The sequence below is a fragment of the Oncorhynchus kisutch genome, linkage group LG11 (genome assembly GCF_002021735.2).
Source record: "Oncorhynchus kisutch isolate 150728-3 linkage group LG11, Okis_V2, whole genome shotgun sequence".
Classification (NCBI taxonomy): Eukaryota; Metazoa; Chordata; class Actinopteri; order Salmoniformes; family Salmonidae; genus Oncorhynchus; species Oncorhynchus kisutch.
This window is the reverse complement of record NC_034184.2, coordinates 27,320,869-27,343,987: the sequence shown is the minus strand read 5'-3', so window position 1 is coordinate 27,343,987 and position 23,119 is coordinate 27,320,869. Positions and strand designations below refer to the sequence as shown.

Sequence of the window (23,119 nt, the reverse complement as noted above, 5' to 3'; positions counted from 1 at the left end):
AAAACACCTGTCTGATTTATAATGAATAATGTCCGACAATACCATTTTAATTATATGTGCTATACATTTTGCTAGAATTTTTGCATCACAACACTGAAGTGTAAGGGGCCTCCTTATGTCTTACTCATTGGTAGGAAGAAGTTTGCTCCAAATCAAGCGATTAATGCTTTTGAAGGTTGGTTCAACGATAAATAAAAAATTGGTTTCGATAATTATTTTAGACATTAAATGCACTATGCATTATGTGGGTTGAATGCTATAACAACACAGAAGAAAGCAATTAAAAGTCCCATGATGGTAGTGACTTCCTATTACTGCTTATCACTTGTTAACCGTCATTTAGTAACATTACTTTACTTTCATAAAATATTTTAGTTGTGTTTATTATATTTGTTTTGCACAGCTTGGGCTTGATCTGATTTTCTCTCTAGATAAACTGCGCCTTTGAGCTCACAGAAAGAAAAAAAACTGAACGAAATGAAATTCAAATAATTGAACCGACGTTGGTCAATTAGTTGCATGAAGGACAGTCTTATCAGTCTTATCCTATCTTTGTGTATCTGTCCACATTCTGCTCCACAACTAACTCCAGGGGCACTGTACTGCAGCTCTCTCAGGGGCTGTGCTCTTATGAAAATATGTGCAAAACAGAAGATCCATTTCCGTCTCCGCAGATGGACTTATTCTATTGAATTCTAATCATCCTCCTAGGGTGTACCTGCAGCAGACCCTGAACGACACTGTGGGCAGGAAGATCGTGGTGGACTTCTTGGGTTTCAACTGGAGCTGGATCAACAAGCAGCAGAGCAAAAGGAACTGGGGCCAGCTCACCTCCAACCTGCTCCTCATAGGCATGGAGGGTAAGGAAGGGACGCAGGTTGACGTTTATTGGGATAAATCTTAAACTAAAATGACAATTTTCGTCTTCATTTAAGGTTAGGTTTGGGTATAAGGTTAGCATTGTGATTAGGGTTATGTTTCAAATCAGATTTTATAACTTTTTGACTGTGCCAGCTAGTGACCACCCTGTAGAGCTTCCTCCAGTACATGAGTCATCCCACTAAATGCCAACCTGTGGAGGGGTCTGAGGAAGTGCTTCTAGGATACGGGACCAAGGGGCTATTAGGGAACCTGGCAAGCTGCGGCCTATAGATACAGGGGATAGCTGGATCACCAAGCAGCAGAGGAAGAAGAATTGGGGCCACCTCACCTCTAGCCTGCTGCTTATAGGCGTGGAGGGTAAGAGCCCTATAGCAGAGACCTAACGGGCATACAGGCATTGCGGGTATAGACCTGTATGTGCGGGTATAGACCTTTATGTGTAGAGGGTGAGGGAATGGAGGGTAAGGAAGGGACTCTGGGGCTTCGAGGCATGGGGCTGATGACTAGCAGGTGATTTCCCTAGTCATGTCAGACAAGGAAATTATATAAATAATATCTACCATGTGGGTGCCACATATTGCTGATGGAAAGAGTGAACTACTGTCTCAATATGCAGTAAAAGGCCTTGTGGAAAGGACGTTATGAAAGAAATCCACTCGCCTTAAATCAGCTGAAATTAGCTTAAGAGCATTGCACTTGCATAGACGGATCGATAATCTTGTGATCTGCTCAATGTTTGTAGGCAATGTAACGCCAGCCCATTATGACGAGCAGCAGAACTTCTTTGCACAAATCAAAGGTTACAAAAGGTGTATCCTCTTCCCTCCGGACCAGTTTGAGTGTCTCTACCCCTTCCCTGTTCACCACCCCTGTGACAGGCAGAGCCAGGTAACCCCTACTTTTTGATAAAATGTATTTGACCATTTAAAAACATAATCAACCGCACGTGGACACAATGCATAAAAAAATTATTGAGGATAACGAAGTAACTTATTTCCATTGTAGTCCCAATTGAAACCGGTAAAAAGGTTTGTGGAATGTGCCACACACAACACTGTTTTATTTGATATGCATGGATTTTCTGTTTCTCAACTGTTTCTGTTTTGATTTTAATTAATCCAACTAACAGCAATTTTGATTATGCCATTTTTAGGTTGACTTTGAGAACCCTGACTATGAGAGGTTTCCCAACTTCAAGAATGTTGTGGGCTATGAGACTGTGGTCGGCCCCGGAGATGTTCTTTACATCCCCATGTACTGGTAAGAGCTGTTTAATAACCACCTAGAGTCGATGTCCACGCCCCCCCCCCCACAGAAATCAAATAGCATAATAAAAAAATCCACATCAAAATCCGTCTAAGCTAGAGATGGGTTGAGTCTCAATCTACCACATCTGCCAATGTCGGCCTTCCACATCTGCAGTGGCAGGTGGCCGAGCTACAGCGGTGTTTGTCAGACCAGGAGACATCCTAAGAAAAACTCAATAGCGATTTGGCCTAAAAAGTAATATTATGGAAAGGAGAGACTCTCACAAACACTTCTGTTTGTAGCATCCTAACAGTTTGGGGTACACATTGTGACCCCTCTATGGACATCCACAAGCCTCACCAGACTCGTCTGTAGGTAGCCCAGTACCAGTTAAAAAAATGAATGGAAGTATTAACGGAGTGGACAAAACATTAAGGACACCTGCTCTTTCCAATACATAGACTGACTAGGTGTTTAATCCACTTCAATCAATGTAGATGAAGGGGAGGAGACAGGTTAAAGAAGGATGTTCAAGCCTTGGGACAATTGAGACATGGATTGTGTATGTGTGCCATTCAGAGGGTGAAGGGGCAAGACAAAATATGTAAGTGCCTTTGAACTGGGTATGGAAGTAGGTGCAGCGGTTTGTGTCTCGAACTGTAGTGCTGCTATATTTTTCATTCTCAACAGTTTGGCGTGTGTATCAAGAATGGTCCACCACCCACAGGACATCCATCCAATTTGACACTACTGTGGGAAGCATTGGAGTCAACATTGGCCAGCATCCCTGTGGGACGCTTTCGACACCCTGTAGAGTCCATGCCCGACCGAATTGAAGCTATTCTGAGGGCAAAAGGGGTGGTAGCAACTCAATATTAGGAATGTGTCCTTAATGTTTTCTATACTCCGTGTATATGGAGGTAGTTTTAGAGCCCAAAAAATGTTTCAATATGGGGGATAATAGTTGCACAGCTATTTTCAGGTCTCTCCAGAGATGTTCAAGTCCAGGCTCTGGCTGGGCCACTCAAGCACATTGAGAAACTTGTCCCGAAGCCACTCCTGCATTGTCTTGGCTGTGTGCTTTGTGTCTTTGTCCTGTTGGAAGGTGAACCTTCGCCGCACTCTGGAGCAGGTTTTCATCAAAGATCTCTCTGTACTTTTCTCTGTTCATCTTTCCTTCAATCCTGACTAGTCTCCCAGTCCCTGCCGCTAAAAAACATCCCCACAGCATGATGCTGCCACCATGCTTCACCGTAGGGTTGGTGCCAGGTTTCTTCTAGACGTGACGCTTGGCATTCAGGCCAAATAGTTAAATCTTTGTTTCATCAGACCAGAGAATCTTGTTTCTCATGGTCTGAAAGTCCTTCAGATGCCTTTTGGCAAACTCCAAGCGGGATGTCATGTGCCTTTTACTGAGGAGTTGATCCATCTGGCCTGCCTTTTACTGAGGAGTTGATCCATCTGGCCACTCTACCGTAAAGGCCTGATTGGTGGAGTGCTGCAGAGCTGGTTGTCCTTCTGGAAGGTTCTCCCATCTCCACAGAGGAACTCCGGAGCTTTGTCAGATTGGTTAGTTTAGCCGGGCAGCCATCTCTAGGAAGGGTCTCGGTGGTTCGAAACTTCTTCCATTTAAGAATGACGGAGGCCACTGTCAGGGATGCAAACTAATCACCTTTCTGCGAAATTTGCCGTTTTGTGTCCAAAATAAGTGACTTATGTGATTTGTGTAGATCCGATGAGTTTGGGAGGGAGGGGGGGCTTGGGATCAGACTACTGGCTATAAGCGAATGAGTGATGTGCATTTGGAGCAATACTGGCTGTATCCAAGGCTTAGCCAATCGTTCACATAACAGCAGAATGCAGCACGCGACTGAAGAGAGAAGAGCAACCAATTTGCTAATTACAGCATCAGCGCATGCTCTGGATAGACAGCAGAGAGTAGAAAGGCAGTCTGCCATTTACAGCAGCGCGCCCCTGAACGATAACGAAGAGGTAGGTGAGAAGCATGACCATGGAGACAGGGGTGAGAAGGTGATGAGTTCTTCATGAGCTGTAACTGAAAAACAACTGGCATTTGGAAAGTTTGAGGTGAGGGAGAAAGTGTGATGGAACAAGTATTGTTAGCGTTAAGTAACGTTATCTTACTTTTGGATTGGAGATGCTTAATGTGAGTCTGGAAGGAGAGTTTACAGTTTAACCAGACAACTAGGTATTTGTAGTTGTCCACATATTCTAAGTCCGAACCGTCCAGAGTAGTGATGCCAGTCAGTCATGTGGGGCAGCGATTTGTTGAAGTGCATACATTTGGTTTTACTAGCATTTAAAAGCAGTTGGTGGCCACGGAAGGATTGTTGTATGACATTGAAGCTCGAATGGAGTTTAGTTAACACAGTGTCCAAAGAAGGGCCAGAGGCATACAGAATGGTGTCGTCTGCGTAGAGGTGGATCAGAGAATCACCAGCAGCAAGAGCGAAATCATTGACATGTACAGAGAAAAGAGTCGGCCTGAGAATTGAGCCCTGTGGCACCCCCATAGAGACTACCAGAGGTTCGGACAACAGGCCCTGTGATTTGACACACTGAACTCTATCTGAGAAGTAGTTGGTGAACCAGGCGAGGCAGTCATTTGAGAAAACAAGGCTATTGAGTCTGCCGATAAGAATGCTGTGATTGACTGAGTCGAAAGCCTTGGCCAGGTCGATGAAGATGGCTGCACAGTACTGTCTTTTATCGATGGCGGTTATGATATCGTTTAGGACCTTGAGTGTGACTGAGGTGCATCCATGACCAGCTTGGAAACCAGATTGCATTATGGAGAAGGTACTGTGGAATTCGAAATGGTTGGTGATCTTTTCTGATATTGCTTTTGTTGTGTTGAACTTGACAGTACCACTTGTGAATGAGTGGGGGATTATTACATGTTTTACTTGGTGAATGTTATTTTGTAGCCTTGTGCACTTGATCAATGAATACTATTGTGGCCACTATATTAGAGCAAAAATATGTTTGTTTCATTCTATTTCTACTTTAAGAAGTTTTTTCCCAAGTGCAATAATTAGATGTGTGTGGTCACAAGCATTCTATTATAAAGGCTGTCATGGCTAACTGCAATATTAGTGTATTGTTTTTTCTCAAGACTTGAGTGTCATTTGCAGTAAAGTCTAGGCAAGTAATAACATCGGATTGCTTTCCTTACATTTTTTTCTGGTGAATTAGGTTCACATTAACCACTTCATTTTACACACACAGACTGAGCATGTAGATCATATTATTTGTTGTTTAATTAGATAAAGCCTGCCTTTCCCCTTAGCAGGGACTTTTTTTCTTGTTTCGGTGCAACAACAAAAGAAAATCACCTTTTTTTTTGGCCCTTACCAGTTTGCATCCCTGCACTGTGTTCTTGAGGACCTTCAATGCTGCAGAAATGTTTTGGTACCCTTCCCCAGATCTGTTCATCTACACAATCCTGTTTTGTAGTTCTACAGACAATTCCTTTGACCTCATGGTTTGGTTTTTGCTCTGACATGCACTGTCAACTTTGGGACCTTATATAGACAGGTATGTAACTTTTCCAAATCATGTCCAATCAATTGAATTTACCACAGGTGGACTCCAATCAAGTTGTAGAAACATTTTGAAACAAGATGCACCTGAGCTCAATTTCGAGTCTCATGGCAAAGGGTCTGAATACTTATGTAAATAAGGTATTTGTATTTTATACATTTGCAAAAAATGTCTAAACCAATTTTCTCTTTGTCATTATGGGGTATTGTGTGTAGACTGATCAGAATTTTTAGAATAAGGATGTAACGTAACACGATGTGGAAAAGTGGAAGGGATCTGAATACTTTCCAAATGCTTTGTAGGACAGACACTTTAAAACAAACTTCCCTTTAATGTATTTTTAAAAACTTTTTCCATGAATGAATCTGTTACTCAAAGTGTTTCTATGGGCTAGTTCTGCGGGCTAGTAGCAGTATGGCCAAATTCAATGTTTCTCAAATCTATAATAATATTTATTTTTAACACCTAAAGGGGTACTAACATTCCACATCAAATAGGTAAATGATCCTTGGTATGACCATCTTAAAACAATTATATATGTTAGCTTAGTAGAACGAACCCCCACCCCCAATCAGAATGTGAGGGTATGTACAGTGTATCTGTAACTAAGCCCTGTATTTGTAAGAGATGTTATGTAGCATGTGTGATGCTGTTTTCTCACTAAGGATGCTGTCGTTGAAATACCAACATTGTGGCATTGTGGAACCTGACTTGATAGTTTGACCTGTGGGTGACATTGTAAATTATCTGCTAATCCTGCTCTCTTTTCTTTTCACGGCTAACTCAGGTGGCACCACATTGAGTCCCTGCTGAGTGGTGGCGTGACCATCACTGTCAACTTCTGGTACAAGGTACAGTACATGACCAAAAGTATGTGTACATCTCCTCGTCGAACATCTCATTCCAAAATCAAAGTTGGTCCCCCCTTTTGCTGCTACAACGGCCTCCACTCTTCTGGGAAGGCTTTCCACTAGATGTTGGATCATTGCTGCGGGGACTTGCTTCCATTCAGCCATAAGAGCATTAGTGAGGTAGGGCACTGATGTTGGGCGATTAGGCCTGGCTCGCAGTCGTCGTTCAAATTCATCCCAAAGGTGTTCGATGGGGTTGAGGACAGTTCTCTATGCAGGCCAGTCAAGTTCTTCCGCTCTAGTCTCGACAAACCATTTCTGTATGGACCTTGTTTTGTGCACAGGGTCAGTGTCATGCTGAAAGAGAAAAGGGTCTTCCCCAAACTGTTGCCACACAGTTGGAAGCACAGAATCATCTAGAATGTCATTGTATGCTGGAGCGTTAAGATTTCCCTTCACTGGAACTAAGGGGTCTAGCGCAAACCATGACAAACAGCCCCAGACCATTATTCCTCCTCCACCAAACTTTACAGTTGGCACTACACATTGTGGCAGGTAGCTTTCTCCTGGCATCCACCAAACCCAGATGTATCTGTCAGATTGCCAGATGGTGAAGCGTAATTCATCACTCCAGTTCTTGTGCTGACGTTGCATCCAGAGGCAGTTTGGAACTCGGTAGTCAGTGTTCCACCCGAGGACAGACCATTTTTATGCGCTACGTGCTTCAGCACTTGGCGGTCCCATTCTGTGAGCTTGTGTAGCCTACCACTTTGCAGCTGAGCCGTAGTTATTCCAAGACGTATCCACTTCACAATAACAGCACTTACATTTGATGGGGGCAGCTCTAGCAGCACAGACATTTGATGAACTGACTTGTTGGAAAGGTGGCATCCTAGGACGGTGAACAGGTTGAAAGTCACTGAGCTCTTCAGTAAGTCCATTCGACTGCCAATGTTTGTCTATGGAGATTGATTGCATGGCTGTGTGCTCGATTTTATACACATGACAGCAGCTGGTGTGTCTGTCCACATACTTTTGGATATATTGTGTATGAACTCACTGAAATATGTCACCATGTCTCATATCACTGACAGTATCACCTTTACTACATTCATGTCAACAAATGTTGTGGCACCCCGAAGGAGGCAGCGTTAGTCAAAATATTGGTGAAATGAATAATTTTGCATTGAGGGATTTTTTTCCACTCAGCAGGATGCACTGTCTTTACTAGTAATTTTAAATAAACTTGAATCACCACGACACATCCTTACTCATAGAAATGGAATTTGAGCTCATGTTCTGTCCTTACTATATGATCTATCTTTCCCCCAGGGTGCGCCAACGCCCAAGAGGATAGAAAACCCACTGAGAGCCCATCAGAAGGTGGCAATCATGAGAAACATAGAGAAGATGCTGGGGGAGGCACTGGGAGACCCACACGAGGTACTGGAACTGGACAGACGGGTGGAATATTATGATAGTATTTATGGGAGATCTAGCCTGGTATCTGTATGTGCTGCTGAAGCCAACACCTCTGACTGTTGTTGTTATATCTGGCATGACCGCGATAGTTGGGTAAACCTAAGCACAAACATATCTGGACCAGGCTACCGAAGATCCCATCTACCCAATGATTTCAGAGCTAGAACATGACTACCTCAGAGTCATTCTGAGTCACACCTTTTCTAGAACATCAAATGAGATTTCACAGCTCTGAGGTCCAAGATTCTCACTGGTTCCAGAACTAGAACATGACATTAAATCAAATGAATGACATTCCGTCAGGCTGCTCTGTATGTAGTTAGTCCTGTAGGAATAGTGCAGAAGGAGGGAGGGGGGGGGGGGGGGATACAGTACAAAGTGAATGAAGGAGGGGGGGTACAGTACAAAGTGAATGGAGGAGGAGGGGGGGGTGGTACAGTACAAAGTGAATGGAGGAGGAGGGGGGGGGGGTGGTACAGTACAAAGTGAATGGAGGAGGGGGGGATGTGGTACAGTACAAAGTGAATGGAGGAGGGGGGGGGATGTGGTACAGTACAAAGTGAATGGAGGAGGGGGGGTGGTACAGTACAAAGTGAATGGAGGAGGGGGGATGTGGTACAGTACAAAGTGAATGGAGGAGGGGGGATGTGGTACAGTACAAAGTGAATGGAGGAGGGGGGATGTGGTACAGTACAAAGTGAATGGAGGAGGGGGGGGATGTGGTACAGTACAAAGTGAATGGAGGAGGGGGGGGATGTGGTACAGTACAAAGTGAATGGAGGAGGGGGGATGTGGTACAGTACAAAGTGAATGGAGGAGGGGGGGATTTGGTACAGTACAAAGTGAATGGAGGAGGGGGGGGGGATGTGGTACAGTACAAAGTGAATGGAGGGGGGGGGGATGTGGTACAGTACAAAGTGAATGGAGGAGGGGGGGGATGTGGTACAGTACAAAGTGAATGGAGGAGGGGGGGGGGGGTGTGGTACAGTACAAAGTGAATGGAGGAGGGGGGATTTGGTACAGTACAAAGTGAATGGATGATTGGGGGGGATGTGGTACAGTACAAAGTGAATGGAGGAGGGGGGGATTTGGTACAGTACAAAGTGAATGGAGGAGGGGGGGATGTGGTACAGTACAAAGTGAATGGAGGAGGGGGGGATTTGGTACAGTACAAAGTGAATGGAGGAGGGGGGGGGATGTGGTGCAGTTCAAAGAGGACAGGACACTCAATGAAACAATGCTATAGCTACATTATACACTATCTTACCTAATAGTAGGCCCTTATGTTTCCAACAACTGACTTTGTTTTAATGTAAATGTTTTCATTAATCTGTGTTGTCTGTACTGTAGGTTGGTCCTTTACTGAATATGATGATCCAGGGCCGATATGACCAGGGATTCAGCTAGAGGTACTGCCGCAGAACTGTTGCCAAACTGCTGCTTGTGTGTGCGTTCAGTACACACGCCTGATTTGTGTTTATGTAGGCGAGCATGTGTATATGTGTGTGCGCATTCGGGCTGTCAAGCTAACAGTGCATGGCAACACTGAGTCACCTTGAGAGACTTGGCCAATCACACTTTCTGCTCTGATTGTCTGGGAACCATAGTCATCGCAACCTCCGCCACCAGTGGGAAGACAATAGTGGATGGACAGACTAGCCATGGACACCCACATGCAGTATGCCGTCAGAGACTGATACTCTGTTGATGAACTGTGTAAACTACATAATGTAGAGTTGTGGTATTTGTGTGTGAGTCAAGTGATAGGCAGCCTTGTAGGTATCAAAGAATAACCCCCAAATACCATCAAGGTGGAAGTTGCCCCTAATTAATCGCTGATGCAGGGTCAGATAATATACATTTTATCATCACACCCAATAGAATTGGGGTTGGGATAATCTGATCCTAGATCTGTAGTTGGAGGCTATTTCTACCTTGAGCACTTGAACCACTAAAGGGTGTGTGTTGGGCGGTTGTTACATCTGAGTCATAACCAACCAGAAACTCCCATCCTCTATTCAACCCCTCCTCCTGTCATTACCGTTTGTAACCATAGCAACACAACTGTAGCTTGATTTATTCAATACGAATAGCTCCCCTCAGATATAACATACACTCACCGGACAGTTTATTAGGCACAATCTGAATTCTTTGGGCATTCTACAAGGTGTTGGAAAAGTTCCACAGGGATGTTGGTCCCTGCTGACCCGATGGTGTCAAGCAGTTGCTGCAGATTGGACGGCGGTACATTGATGATGTGAAACAACAGCCCGTTCCATCTCATCCCATAGATGCTCTATAGGGTTGAGGTCTGGGGACTGTGCAGGTACCTCAAATAAACTGAACTCACTGTGATGTTTGTCCACTCCTCAATTGTCCAGTGTTGGTGATTGCTTGCCCACCGGAGCCACTTCTTCTTGTTTTTAGCTGATAGGAGTGGAACCTGGTGTGGTCCTTTGCTGCAATAGCCCATCCGTGACAATGGTCGACGAGTTGTGCGTTCCTGCCTGTTAGCTTGCATGAATCTTGCCATTTCCTTCTACCTTTCATCAACGAGCTGTTTTCACTCACAGGACTGCTGCTGACTTGATGTGTTTTGTTTGTTGCCCCATTCTTGGTCAATTCTATACACTGTCCTGGAGGGCGGCCTTTCTGAGATACTGGATCCGGCGCCCCTGGTACCAACGATCATACCATGCTCAATGTCGCTGAGGTCACTTCTTTTGCATATTTTAACATTCAATCAAACAGTAACTGAATGCCTCGATGTCTGCCTGCTTTATATAGCAAGCCATGGCCACGTGACTCACTGTCTTAATGAATGACTCATATTTGTGAACAGGGTGGTGTACCTAATAAACTGGCCGATGAGTGTATCAACTGAATACATTTCTAGTACCTAAAGTAGGCCTATTTATTTTGTGACAAACTTCTAAATTAATTTGCTGCACGTTCACCCTGAAAGAGATGAGTCATATGTTGGTTATTCTGTTGATTTAATTGTTGACCGTCAGTCAGTAAGCTGACTTGTTTCTGTATGGTATTACGGTTTTTAGGAGCGATCAGCAAAAAACAAGTTATATTGTGTTTTATAAACACAAAGAGCGCTTGATTGTGTGATTGCCTGTACTTGATTTATTTAATTGAAATGATTTCTGAACATTTCTATGTTATAAGTATGTTTTGTGTACATTTAGGCATAACTGATTTTCTGTTGGTGTGTTTAGAATTTTTTATGTTATAATACATGGTACATTTTAAGTCAAGATTGAGGATGGGCTAAAAAGTATTTTAACTTAATCAATTGCAACTGCAAAGTAAAATAAGAATATAACAAGTGTGTGTGCGTGCAACCGCACTCAGTGTGTGTCAGTAGAGTTGAATGATGGTTGTTATTGTGCCATTTTCAAGTGTTTCCAGTGAACACTTCACTTCAACAGGTGCAGTTTAGAGCATAGGACCGATTTTTAAAGCACATATTGGTGGCATCCCAAATCGTACCCTTTCCCCTGTGGGCCCTGGTCAAAAGAGGTGTACTTTAAAGGGAATAGTGTGCCATTTGGGACTTAGACCTAGTGCTGTGTTCCAAACCAGGTGTGTCTTTCAGGGTTGGGGCTGTTTTCATTTCAAATCAGGAAGTTAACAATTCTAATTTCAATTTTTCAAATTGACCCAACCCTGGTGTCATAGGACCGTCAAGGTGGTTTCAAGTTAATGGGAGTAAATAAGTAAATTACAAGTAAACGATGTTCAAAAAGTTGTATGTGTGGGTAGGGCTTTGGCAGTCATGACATTTTTCAGCTGGTTATTGTCATGCAAAAGAACGTTAATTAACAATAACACGTTTAGCATCTCCGGGCCTACAGGCATACACGCCGTTCATTTAAAAAATGATAGTAAATCAATTTAATATACACCATCACAATAAAGCCATTTTCTATTTTAATCAGTTATAAAGAAATGTATTTCCGAAGAACAGAATATGACTTGGCCTACAATATGTTATCTGTCTATGCTCCATGCCATATACTTGTTTATTTAGCTGACAAGATATGCTTATAAGTGCCGTGCCATTATTTGATATTATTCAATAGTAAGAAGAATATAATTGAGCTTAGTTAAATAACGTAGAAAATGATATTCTTCCCATTCCGGAGCGAGTGCACATATGAAGTGGCTATGTTTAGCGTAAAAGTGATCATTTGAAACAGGTCCTATATGCTAGATTTAGTGTTATTTGGCAACTTTAGTTGTGAATGATGCAAACCGTATGAATCAAAACATATATGGCCTGCGTGATGTGACTATAGGCTATTTATGATTTGAGAGTCGCAAACCAGTCCTTGCCTCAGGCTGCACAGCTGTTCTTTCATCAAGTGATCATATTTTCACCCATCAGACTATTCTCGATTTAATATTTACTAATATGTCAAATGAGTTTAGATTTAGAATGGCCCATTATCAAATGGGCAGGGGGGAAAAGACACCATCTGTATGCACTCGAATTGTGAATGGAGGCCTGGCGCGTTCTCGACGGTCTGTTTTTCAATGATGCCTGGTGCTTCGGTTTAAGAGCAGAGCTTCGCTTAATATGAGCCGCTCCATGCATCACCCACCGTTTGAGGAGAATGCTCTTGCTGCGCGACATGTGATATTCCACCCAAACTCTATGCCATGGGCTCGCCAACCCAGTTCCTACAGCTACCAAGTGCTGAATTTGGGAAACTGAATGTAATCGGTTCGTTAACGTCAATGTTAAATGTTTCGTTGCGAAAACATGTTAACTAAACTGTTGACAGCCCCTCTGCACGCTCTAGAAATGAATAAAGGAAAGGGTTGAGGGGATAGAAATGCATGGTGGTGAGATATTCTGTATAGCTAAAGGGAATGTGCCACACAATTAATTATGAAAACATATGCCTTAGGCATGCTGCAAGGAGGCATGAGGACTGCAGATGTGGCCAGGGCAATAAATTGCAATGTCCGTACTGTGAGACGCCTAAGACAGCACTACAGGGAGACAGGACGGACAGCTGATCGTCCTCGCAGTGGCAGACCACGTGTAACAACACCTGCACAGGATCGGTACATCTGAACATCACACCTGCGGGACAGGTACAGGATGGCAACAACAAATGCCCGAGTTACACCAGGAACGCACAATCCCTCCATCAGTGGTCAGACTGTCCGCAATAGGCTGAGAGAGGCCGGACTGAGGGCGTGTAGGCCTGTTGTAAGGCAGGTCCTCACCAGACATCACTGGCAACAACATCGCCTATGGGCACAAACCCACCATCGCTGGACCAGACAGGACTGGCAAAAAGTGCTCTTCACTGACGAGTTGCAGTTTTGTCTCACCAGGGGTGATGGTCGGATTCGCGTTTATCGTTGAAGGAATGAGCGTTACACCGAGGCCTGTACTCTGGAGCGGGATCAATTTAGAGGTGGATGGTCACAGCATCATCGGACTGTGCCTGCAATGACAACAAGCTATCTTAACGCTGTGCGTTACAGGGAAGACATCCTCCTCCCTCATGTGATATCCTTCCTGCAGGCTCATCCTGACATGACCCTCCAGCATGACAATGCCACCAGCCATACTGCTCGTTCTGTGTGGGATTTCCTGCATGACAGGAATGTCAGTGTTCTGCCATGGCCAGCGAAGAGCCCGGATCTCAATCCCATTGAGCACATCTGGGACCTATTGGATGGTGAGGGCTAGGGCCATTTCCCCCCAGAAATGTCTGGGAACTTGCAGGTGCCTTGGTGGAAGAGTGGGGTAACATCTCACAGCAACAACTGGCAAATCTGATGCAGTCCATGAGGAGGAGATGCACTGCAGTACTTAATGCAGCTGGTGGCCACACCAGATACTGACTGTTACTTTTGATTTTGACCCCCCCCCCCCCCCCCCAGGGACACATTATTCAATTTCTGTTAGTCACGTGTCTGTGGAACTTGTTCAGTTTGTCTCAGTTTAAATCCACGGTAATTGTTGGAATGGAATTCAATTCTGCAGATAACTTGCTTAAATGTTTAACGTCTTAGTGTACACACTAATGCACAGTTTTGTAACAGCCTACATCCGTATCTGACTAATCAGACTCATCTTCAGAAACACAGTTCTGGCACAAATACATTGCCTGGCCTGAGGTGCAAGCATCATGGGCCCATTTGTTGCATCTCACACACTTCACCCAAGTGTCCTTTGGCATGTTGTTTGAAAATGGCTCCACACAGATGAGACAGAAGCACTCTTCATCCGATGACTCTTCTACAATATTTATTTTTTTAGCTTCCTTCTTGTTCTTTGCAGATCCACATTTTGAACTGGACAGGTTTGTGTCTGAGCTCGTGCTAGGCTGAAATGGGGCTGGCAGGTTGGTGCCTGGCAGGGCTGGAATAGTGCTGGGGCCTGGCAGGGTTGGTGCTGGGGCCTGGTAGGGTTGGGTTCTGAATGGGGTGATCTGTAACGTAGGATGGCGCAAACTCGTTTTCCAGAAATACATCCCTGTTGTAAGGTTGTACCCCAGCCACCCTAAAGCCAGCCTGAATGTTCAAGGGTGTTGCAACCAGAGGATTGGCAATTGCAACAATCCCAGGAATGTCATAAATTGATGTTGTCTTCCTGGGATTGTTCCTCATCCAGGCATCACACGTGGTGTTGATGTGCCTCTTTAGTGGCCTGTAGACAAACCTGTCTAAGGGCTGAAGCCGATGAGAGCAATGGGGTGGGAATGACATAATAGAGTCCATCAATGGACAGATGAGACTCATGGTTGTCCAAAAGGAGTAAACAGGGCTTCTCCTTTGAGCACCTCGTATGCTTGACGAAATGTTTCAGGAAGTCAACAAAGTGCACATCTTTAATCTACCCAGAGGGATTTGCCCCTCCTTTGCTGCCAGGTGTCCCATTGATCAGGAAATGATTGTGGAAGTTGACACGGGGAATATAAAATATGGAGGTTTACTATTCCCTGTGGCTGAGACAGCACAGGCCAGTGTGACAAGGGTTCCCCTTTCAGCGGAGGTCAGTGACCCTACTTGTTTGAATCCACGTCTGCCCACCACTTTGTCAGGTTTATGTTCAGTGGTCACCCCAGTTTCATCGACATTCCATGTCTCCTGGTCCAAATGGTTATTTCTGTAGCACTTCTGCGACATTGTCGAAGAAAGCATTAACATTTTCTCTGTTGAAGCTACTTGCCCTGGCAAGGCTAGTTGCATCTGGCTTTCTCAGCGACAGCGTTGGGTGCCGCTTTAAGAAGCCTGTAAACCACTCCGAGCTGGCCTTTTCCTTTTCTGCTCACATTGGCGCGAACTTCAGCTGGTGTGCCACAGAAAACTGGTAGGCAAGTCTTCTGACCTCACTTGGCAACAGACCAAAATAAATGTCAGCTGACCTAATAATATACTGAACAAGCTGCATCTCCAAATCAGCTGAAAAAACCTGCCGTGGCTTTGTATAGCCTACCACGGTTGTTGGCATGGCTGTCTGACTTTCAACTTCTTCTCTGGTAAACTTTGACAATACCTAGTCAGAATACAGTAATTTATGGCAAAATCCTTCTCTGTACTCCTGATTTGATTTGTTCTGCAACTTCACCTGCCTCACTGCCTTTAACATTATGCCAGGTCGTGTGCTGCCATTCTGTCTTTCTTTTATCATTTCTAACCATCCTTCCTTCCTTCCTTCAAAAACACATTTCCTCATTGCAATTACAGATTCATTACAGGCTTATCACGCCCACCTTCCCGTCTACTATTCTTGTTGCCACAATGCAATTCATAACACTACTTCATACAGTGTCACAAATTTAGAGTTGTGTGTGGATATACTGTCTCATACAGTAGGCATGTAGTGTGTTAGTAGACACACACGCCAGAGTTTGTTTTGTGTAGTCCAGGGATATGTCTGCTGCTCTAAACTATATGTCTATATGATAATCCATTTACAGTAACATTTAATACTATTATCAGAGCTGATTACACAATATCACAATGTATTTTGAGCATGTTCTATGTATACTGGGGCAAATTGTCACGTGAAGACTTTCCCCAAGGTCATTGAGACAACTTGCCCCAAACTGACGTGTGCTAAATCTCAAGGTTAGCTCAACATAGGACTGCAGCTAAAGTATCAAAAGACACGTTATTGTCTCCTCCATTCAGTGCAAAATTATCATTTTGAACATTCATACCTAAAAGTTTTATTGCATAAAATGTAAAGTGCCAATTTTTGATTTTCAAGGGGAAAAATAAGGAACTTGTGCTCACTTCAGATTAGTAACCTTGACCACATGTGAACAGGAAGTTGACCATAGAACATGTAGTCACACTAATGAGCTATTTGAGATAGCGCCTCTAGTGTTGGAGATATGAACAGTTTGACAACTTTTCCTCGCTTTGGATTATAGGCTAGACCAATTATGTACTAAAGACATCCAAAATCAGTTTTGTTTTATGGTTTTCTGCCACGTATAATATGCAGTAGGCTATGTATTGTATAAGGCACAATCATAATTGCGTATGCATAAGCCCTAATATGCATATGGATGTTTTGAATGAATAATCACCATAGAAAGCGCTGTCCATTTCATTGTTAGGCTTTGCCACAACAACCATGTTTTACACTCTGTTTCAACCTGCTGTTGAACTCCTTTCTTCAAATTGATCGATCACAGTGAGGTGAATTTTAAAAAGCATGACACCGATGATGATGAGTGTTTGATGTGATTTTTTTTGATGCATTTACATTGATATCAGAGTGGTTAGAGGGACAATAGAGCCCTGAGTACCAGACCGTTAAGGACCTGATGGTAGTTAGTGAGTTGGCTACTACCAAAGCTTGTCCAGAGTGCATAATAGGAGAACACCGTTACTCAACTGTCACGTTTAATTTTACTGCGGTCTTGACTGCTGGTGTGGCGATAATACGTCACTGCAACAGCCCTATAGTATGGAGGCCCTTCTGTGATTGGTAATGTGGTGATTTAAACTGCATCATATTAGTTTGTTATTAACAGTAATATATTAATAGTCTGGTTAAACCAGACTGACCATGGCTGTGCTCAATGGTGAACCCAGCATTCACTAGGCTAATATACTAATGCTGCGTGTTAAAATCCTACACCTTCAGTGACTGACTACAAATGTTCTAGGAGTGTTCTGGCCATGTGTATTATCTCCCCAACAGGCCGTATTGTACTCCTCTGGCAATCTCAAAACAAATATGGAATGTGCCAAGCGGAATGTTCATGTCTTGTTGTTTATATATAGGGTGATATTCTAACAGTGTGTAGCAGCAAGGGAGTGTGTGCTTGATTGTTTATAGTATCAATATTAGTTCAATGAAATGGTCTGTTAAGTAATTTTACAGTTAAGTCCCAGAGGTTAAATTGCTCTCACTGTGTCTGTTTCTCTTACCTGTACTTTGTGCCTAGCTCTGTTATGGCATGGTTCAAGAAATCGTAAGAACAATGGATATCTTTATTTTTCTTTTGTGTCTTTTCTAAAAACACATTTCAAAAACCTTAACATTGTTTTCTGGGTTCCTGCACTTGTATGATTTGAGTGTGTCTGCTGTATTGTGCACTGATTTCTAAATGACTGGAGTTCTATTGTTATGCAAGTAGCTTTGAAATAAAATGTTCAACTTTATTGATCAAGCCCTTGTATCAGTCATCACAGCGGTATGGTGTCAAATTCAAGTCTGTCATTGCAGAGATTCATTCTGAAGAAATGGACCAAAGGATACAGCTAAAGCACTGGGAAAATGTTATATAGTAATACAATAATAATGTCACAGTATTTTAAACCAGCAGTAAAGTAAAGTAGTGAAAGGTTGAACAAAACCCATAGGCTTTAATGTATAAATTAGGTTTGAGGGATGACCGGTGAAATCGGCTCTGTCTGATGATTGATTCTTCAACCACTTCAGACTTGTCAGGTTGAGGTCTTCTGTAACCATAGGAAAGCACAATATCACCATCTGCTGGTCTGTATCTGTCCTACAGTTTGTGTTTGTCTCTTATGTTCGACTGGATTCAAACCTGGGTCTTTGCATGTCAGAAGATTGTGTTAGGCGTTAGTTTGGGGAACTAATGCAAGTCTTCAATAAATTCACATGCTGATATCTCCAGGTAGATTAAGATAAGGCTTATTGGATTGTGGACTGCCCAGAGTGACAAAAGATACCCAGGAGTTGCACTGCTCCAATTCCACATCTGCCCTGTCAGGCCAGCTTGGAAATGTTAGACTGCCTGAAGGGAGATAAAGACAAACAGATTACAAGCATATACAGTACACGTACAAATACTCTCAATTTGAAAATAGAGAATATAAGAGATCATATTTCACACTTCAGTGGAGATCTCAGATGCAAAATGGAATGTTTCCATCCCCCAAATTCCTAACGATAGCGAGGTTGTTTAACTATGAGGAGGTAGACTTGGATGTGCTTCTCCAGAAATTACAGAGAGGGTTAGACATGGAGATCCTATAATTCACTGAATCAGCAGGATCTCCATGATGCTCGAGTTCTCATAATACCTTGTGTGCGTGTGTTGTAGAACGGGTGTAGAGGAGAACCATTAGCGTCACTCTCTGGTCTCGCTCAGATGAAGACAGCACGCTGCCCTCTCGTCCTTGCTGTGCACCACCTCAGAGCAGGCGTGAGCCCCGATCCATACGGCCCGGCTCCGGCCTGTCAGTCGTTTCAACTCGCTCGCCAATGATATTCCTTTCCGCCGATCCTCGCGAACTGGTCTGACACAGTCTTCACGCTGAGCTGTCTGAGGTTATTAAAGTTATGGCTAGTTACTCCGGAGAAATATCCCCAATATCGGTCATTACAAAATAGTGGGATTTGTTAGATTGAGACATTTGCAAACTGTTCTTTTGGTTGGGCTGGTCTTGCCATCCTCAACACAGCAAACATTTTTACAGAAACATATTTACAGTTACTGACGAATTAAAAACACATTGCCCGTGCAGGAAATCTAATACATTTGGCAATCAACAACTGAAGCATCACACAGACACACACAATCACTTATCCTCATCACATATCCTCACCTCCTTTCCCTGAGCCTGCTCCCGGAGTCTGAGAATGAATTTCCCCTGACCCCTCCACCTCCCCTGGGCCTGGAATACACACTCCTGGTCCAGGAGGGTCCTCTGGGTGGGTTTGGCAGGGAGCCTGCGCCCCAGGGGCTCCTTGACCACTTCCTCTATCAGAATGTAGTCGCTGGCGTTGCCCGCAGACAGCAGGATGCTGGACTGTCTGGCTTTGCTCAGTGTCTACGAGTGAAATGGAGATCAGGTAAAGGCGTGATCTATAATTTCAACATCCTGCAACTCTGTTAAGCTAAGGGGTGTAGTTAAGGAAAGGTAACCACGCCCAAATTCATAGACTGATGCAAAGACTGACAGTCCATTTGATTCTCTAATCACACTGAACATCTAAAACATCAAGCGTGTGCCTGACTACCATATACCTGTTGGATGAGGTCATTGGCTGTGATGTGTCGGGGAGCTCTGAGGGTCATCTGTGATTGGTCAGGAGACACTCCATGTACTTCCACCAGGAAGGAATCATCCTCCAGTCCACAGCTTACCTCCATCTCTATATCTGTCTTCCCTTCATTCAAAGGCTGAAACAAAGGTGAATAGTAAACTTATGGTTAAAGGTAGTGTTTTTTTACAGACATCAATAATAGTATAATTAATAATGGCAAGGAATGGCATAACTGGTGAATTCCACACAGACATTGGAAGGAACAGGGTCAGCTGCAGTTCAGCAGCCCCAGAGCAGTGTTGGGGGTTGAACAGGGTTGAGTAGAGAGAATACTAAAATTATTAGAATTCCAGACTCTGAAGCAACAAAATGGGAAAACTGTGCAGTGCCTTTCTTACCAACTGAAAGTCATACATTTGATCATAAGAGAACGGAACAGTGGTTTTGAGTAGGTTGGAATGCACCCAGACCTTTTCTCTCGTTCTGAGGCACACTCTGCCCAGGTAGCCTTCATCAGGGTTCCAGCTCTGAATGACCCTGAATATCTCCTCCTCAGGCCTGATGGTCCTCTGCAGGAGAGGCTTTCGAGCCTCACCCCTACTCTCCCCCCTCTCCCGGGGCAATGCCACCCTCTCTTCCATCAAGAAGCAAGAAGAGAGGGAGAAGCGAGTGGAGGAGGAGAGGGATGGATGGATCTAGGTGGGAGAGAGATTAAGCATTATATTGTTGCAGTCACTTTTCTGAAATGAATCTCGAAGACCCAGATCATCTTTATCTCTCCCCCCATAAGTGTTTCAGATACCATGGAGTTGCCCAAATGTGTAGAATGTGGAGGTACAGCAGGTACAGTATATGGTGATGTGAGAAGATGCAGTGCTCACTCACAATGTGTAGGAGCTGTCTGGCAGTGGTCCTCTCACTCACACCGACCACTATGAAAGGCTCAGGCCCAGGGACTCCATGTACGGTGACCCTGTACTGCACAGCAGCCCTTCGATCCTCTGTACTGAAGAGCTGGGACACACACACACACAGCATGAGTTTAGGGGTAATGCAGGGCCGAATCAAAATCCTGCAGACTGACCGAGTTGCTGTCCAGGACATTAGTAGGAAAGAATCTGCACTACACATTCACTCACTAGACACAGTCCCTACACACTTCACTCAATATACTGTACACTACACACTATACACTCACCCGTGATGCAGGCTGTGAACCTGCTGCTCCACTGTCTTCAGTTCTATGGCTGTAGATGAACAGACTAGAGACTGGCAGGGCCTCGTTGTGCTGATTCCTCAGCTGCACATGTCTGTATCCTGCCACACACACACACACGTTTTGGAAATAATTGCCACTGTTAGTATTGGGAATATAATGCTCTCATTTGACAGCATTGTAGCTTTTCTCCCTTCAAGTTTTTAATTTTTTTTTACCCTGCTCTCTCTCTCTTAAAACAAACTTTATATGGGCATAGCATTTCTACAGTTCTGTCTGAATTCAATTAGCTAATCAAATTTGAAAAGTTCTTTATTTTCATTTTATTTCTGTAAAGTATAGGAATTATTTCAACATAGACCGTTTTATTGGATAGCCGGAAAAATATTTAGAGAATCCGTTAGCTGAGCCAAAGCTGCCAAGCATAGACTTGATGTGACAGAGAGACTTCATGTTTGGTCTGAGTAATGTGGGAACCAATGGGACAGGACTGGAGTACCAAATGTTCCTGAACGGGAAAGCACAGCAGTCTCCAAATTCGTTTTGTGCATCCCTCAAGAATGAATGAAGCAAGCCGATGATTTACAATGAAATGTTTATTTACAAAAAGCCTGGTTTAACAAAAAAGTTTGCATCGAAAATAGAAAATAGCAAAAAAAGAAGTGCCTGCATTTAAAACACAAATAGACGCAGGGGTAAGAACATTTAGGCCACAGTTTGGTAATGAGTAGTCATCCCAAGGAGTCACAAGTTGTTACTGAACTCCCAGATTGTGGGTTGTCTGGTCTTCTCAAAAAATAACCCAAGTGACCGATACCAGGCCTTCACTACGCTGTTGGTCTTCCAGATGTCTTGTAGGACAACATCGTGGTAGTTACACATTTCTAGAATAAAAATATATCAACTTGTTAGACATTTGATTATTTTTCCCATTGTCATCAATGCTATGGCCTAATAATTAATAACACAAAAACAACAACAAATATTATCTTAGCCTAATATGCCTAGGCTACTGTTTTTAACATCATACCCATGTTATATTCCGGAGCTTTCTCCCCAGTGACAATCCACAGCTTCTCAAAGTTCTCCAGAAAGGTGGACAGCTCCGGTACCTAAAAGAATGCCGTTTCCTTCAGCTCCTTGACACACTTCACCGCGTCAGCCGGCAGAACAAATGTGAGTGTGTAGAACATCTTGACGTGGTGGGTCGCAGGCTCTTCAGCACTTGGAACGCACAAGTATATGTGTTGCAACGGCATGTTTGCTAAAAAATATAAATATAATATTAGATGGCATGTTCAATTCAAGGTGTTTTGCCCAATTTTGTAAATGGACACATTATTAGATGAAAGCAATCATTTAAATTTAGTCCTAGTTTTATTTCACGTGTAGGCCTATGGCAACACAAATCTGAATATAGACCTACAACAATAAAACACATTTAAACAGGCCTACAATATAATATAAAAAAAATACATTTATAATTAGGCTATATCAATTTTTGGTACATACCTCAGACTTATCCGTCATAACAATATAGGCTGCTGCATAAACCATTGACTCCATCATGCAGGTGGGGTGCATCCTTTCTGTGCATCCTGTGAATGGTGTGCACCTCCTGGCATAAAGATGGGATCTTCTTGAATGATCCATCTGCAAACACATGCTTGCATGCCCGACAGAATTCTAAGTTGGGTTTTGTTGTGAAGATAAGGAATCTGTCCTGGTCCACTGTCGTGCTGTAAGAAATGGGGTTCATGGCCTTGTTCACGCGTGGTGCTATGATAGAGCTCAGGTATGATTGACCAGGTTGGAGAGGGTTGCCGGCTCAGACGGCGTCGGGTCTCCCTCATCTGTGACTCCTGCCTCAAGGATGACAGGGTCAGGAAGAGTTCTATCTTTACCTGCTGCCATGCCATGGCTCTCAGGGATGGTTTCAGCCAGTATCGGCGGCGCCTGCTTCTTCTTTTGCCGGTGATTCTGTAGGTCTACACACTTTTTTACGTTGTGTACAGGGTTGTTTCTGACAGTCTCAGACAACTGATGACTCCAAAACACGGTGTCTGCTTTCCTCGGTCTCCAGATTCCTCTTCTTCGGGTTATTCAACTCCCATTTTCTGTCATGTTCCACACCTGTTGACCTGTCACCGTTCCATCCGGGTCATAGTTGTGTACTCCTGACACGTTGGATATATTGGTCCCCCAGTCAGTGAAGACCATGGGACCTCGGCACTTGTGAGAATTATTTGATGCACATGCAGTATAAATTGTTTTTTGCAGGCTTTTGTTCCATTTTGTAGATGTAGCCATCATGTTCGATCCTGCTTCCCGGTATTGAGAGGGTCACTGCTTCAAGTG

General features: G+C 43.7%; 2 protein-coding genes across 4 annotated transcripts in view; one reads left to right on the top strand and one right to left on the bottom strand.

Annotated features, from left to right (window-relative positions):
- The window catches only part of LOC109899802 (hypoxia-inducible factor 1-alpha inhibitor-like), a 30,883-nt gene extending 13,188 nt beyond the window's left edge, over positions 1 to 17,695 (top strand). Inside the window, exons 3-8 of one of the 3 annotated variants that reach the window (XM_020495351.2) lie at positions 712 to 860; positions 1,625 to 1,770; positions 2,036 to 2,142; positions 6,482 to 6,545; positions 7,878 to 7,988; positions 9,378 to 17,695. In XM_020495351.2, coding sequence (XP_020350940.1) covers positions 712 to 860; positions 1,625 to 1,770; positions 2,036 to 2,142; positions 6,482 to 6,545; positions 7,878 to 7,988; positions 9,378 to 9,434 — 634 coding nt within the window. In that variant the 3' untranslated portion in view covers positions 9,435 to 17,695. Of the gene's footprint in view, positions 1 to 711; positions 861 to 1,624; positions 1,771 to 2,035; positions 2,143 to 6,481; positions 6,546 to 7,877; positions 8,355 to 9,377 lie in introns of those variants that run through there. The other 2 variants (XM_020495352.2, XM_020495350.2) reach the window with 2 other exon arrangements.
- The window catches only part of LOC109898888 (1-phosphatidylinositol 4,5-bisphosphate phosphodiesterase epsilon-1-like), a 43,117-nt gene continuing 37,684 nt past the window's right edge, over positions 17,687 to 23,119 (bottom strand). Inside the window, exons 25-31 of the mRNA XM_031835555.1 lie at positions 20,744 to 20,862; positions 20,431 to 20,559; positions 20,016 to 20,240; positions 19,526 to 19,681; positions 19,104 to 19,328; positions 18,579 to 18,820; positions 17,687 to 18,289 (exon numbers count right to left, since the gene is read on the bottom strand). Coding sequence (XP_031691415.1) covers positions 18,626 to 18,820; positions 19,104 to 19,328; positions 19,526 to 19,681; positions 20,016 to 20,240; positions 20,431 to 20,559; positions 20,744 to 20,862 — 1,049 coding nt within the window. The 3' untranslated portion in view covers positions 17,687 to 18,289; positions 18,579 to 18,625. The remainder of the gene's footprint in view (positions 18,290 to 18,578; positions 18,821 to 19,103; positions 19,329 to 19,525; positions 19,682 to 20,015; positions 20,241 to 20,430; positions 20,560 to 20,743; positions 20,863 to 23,119) is intronic.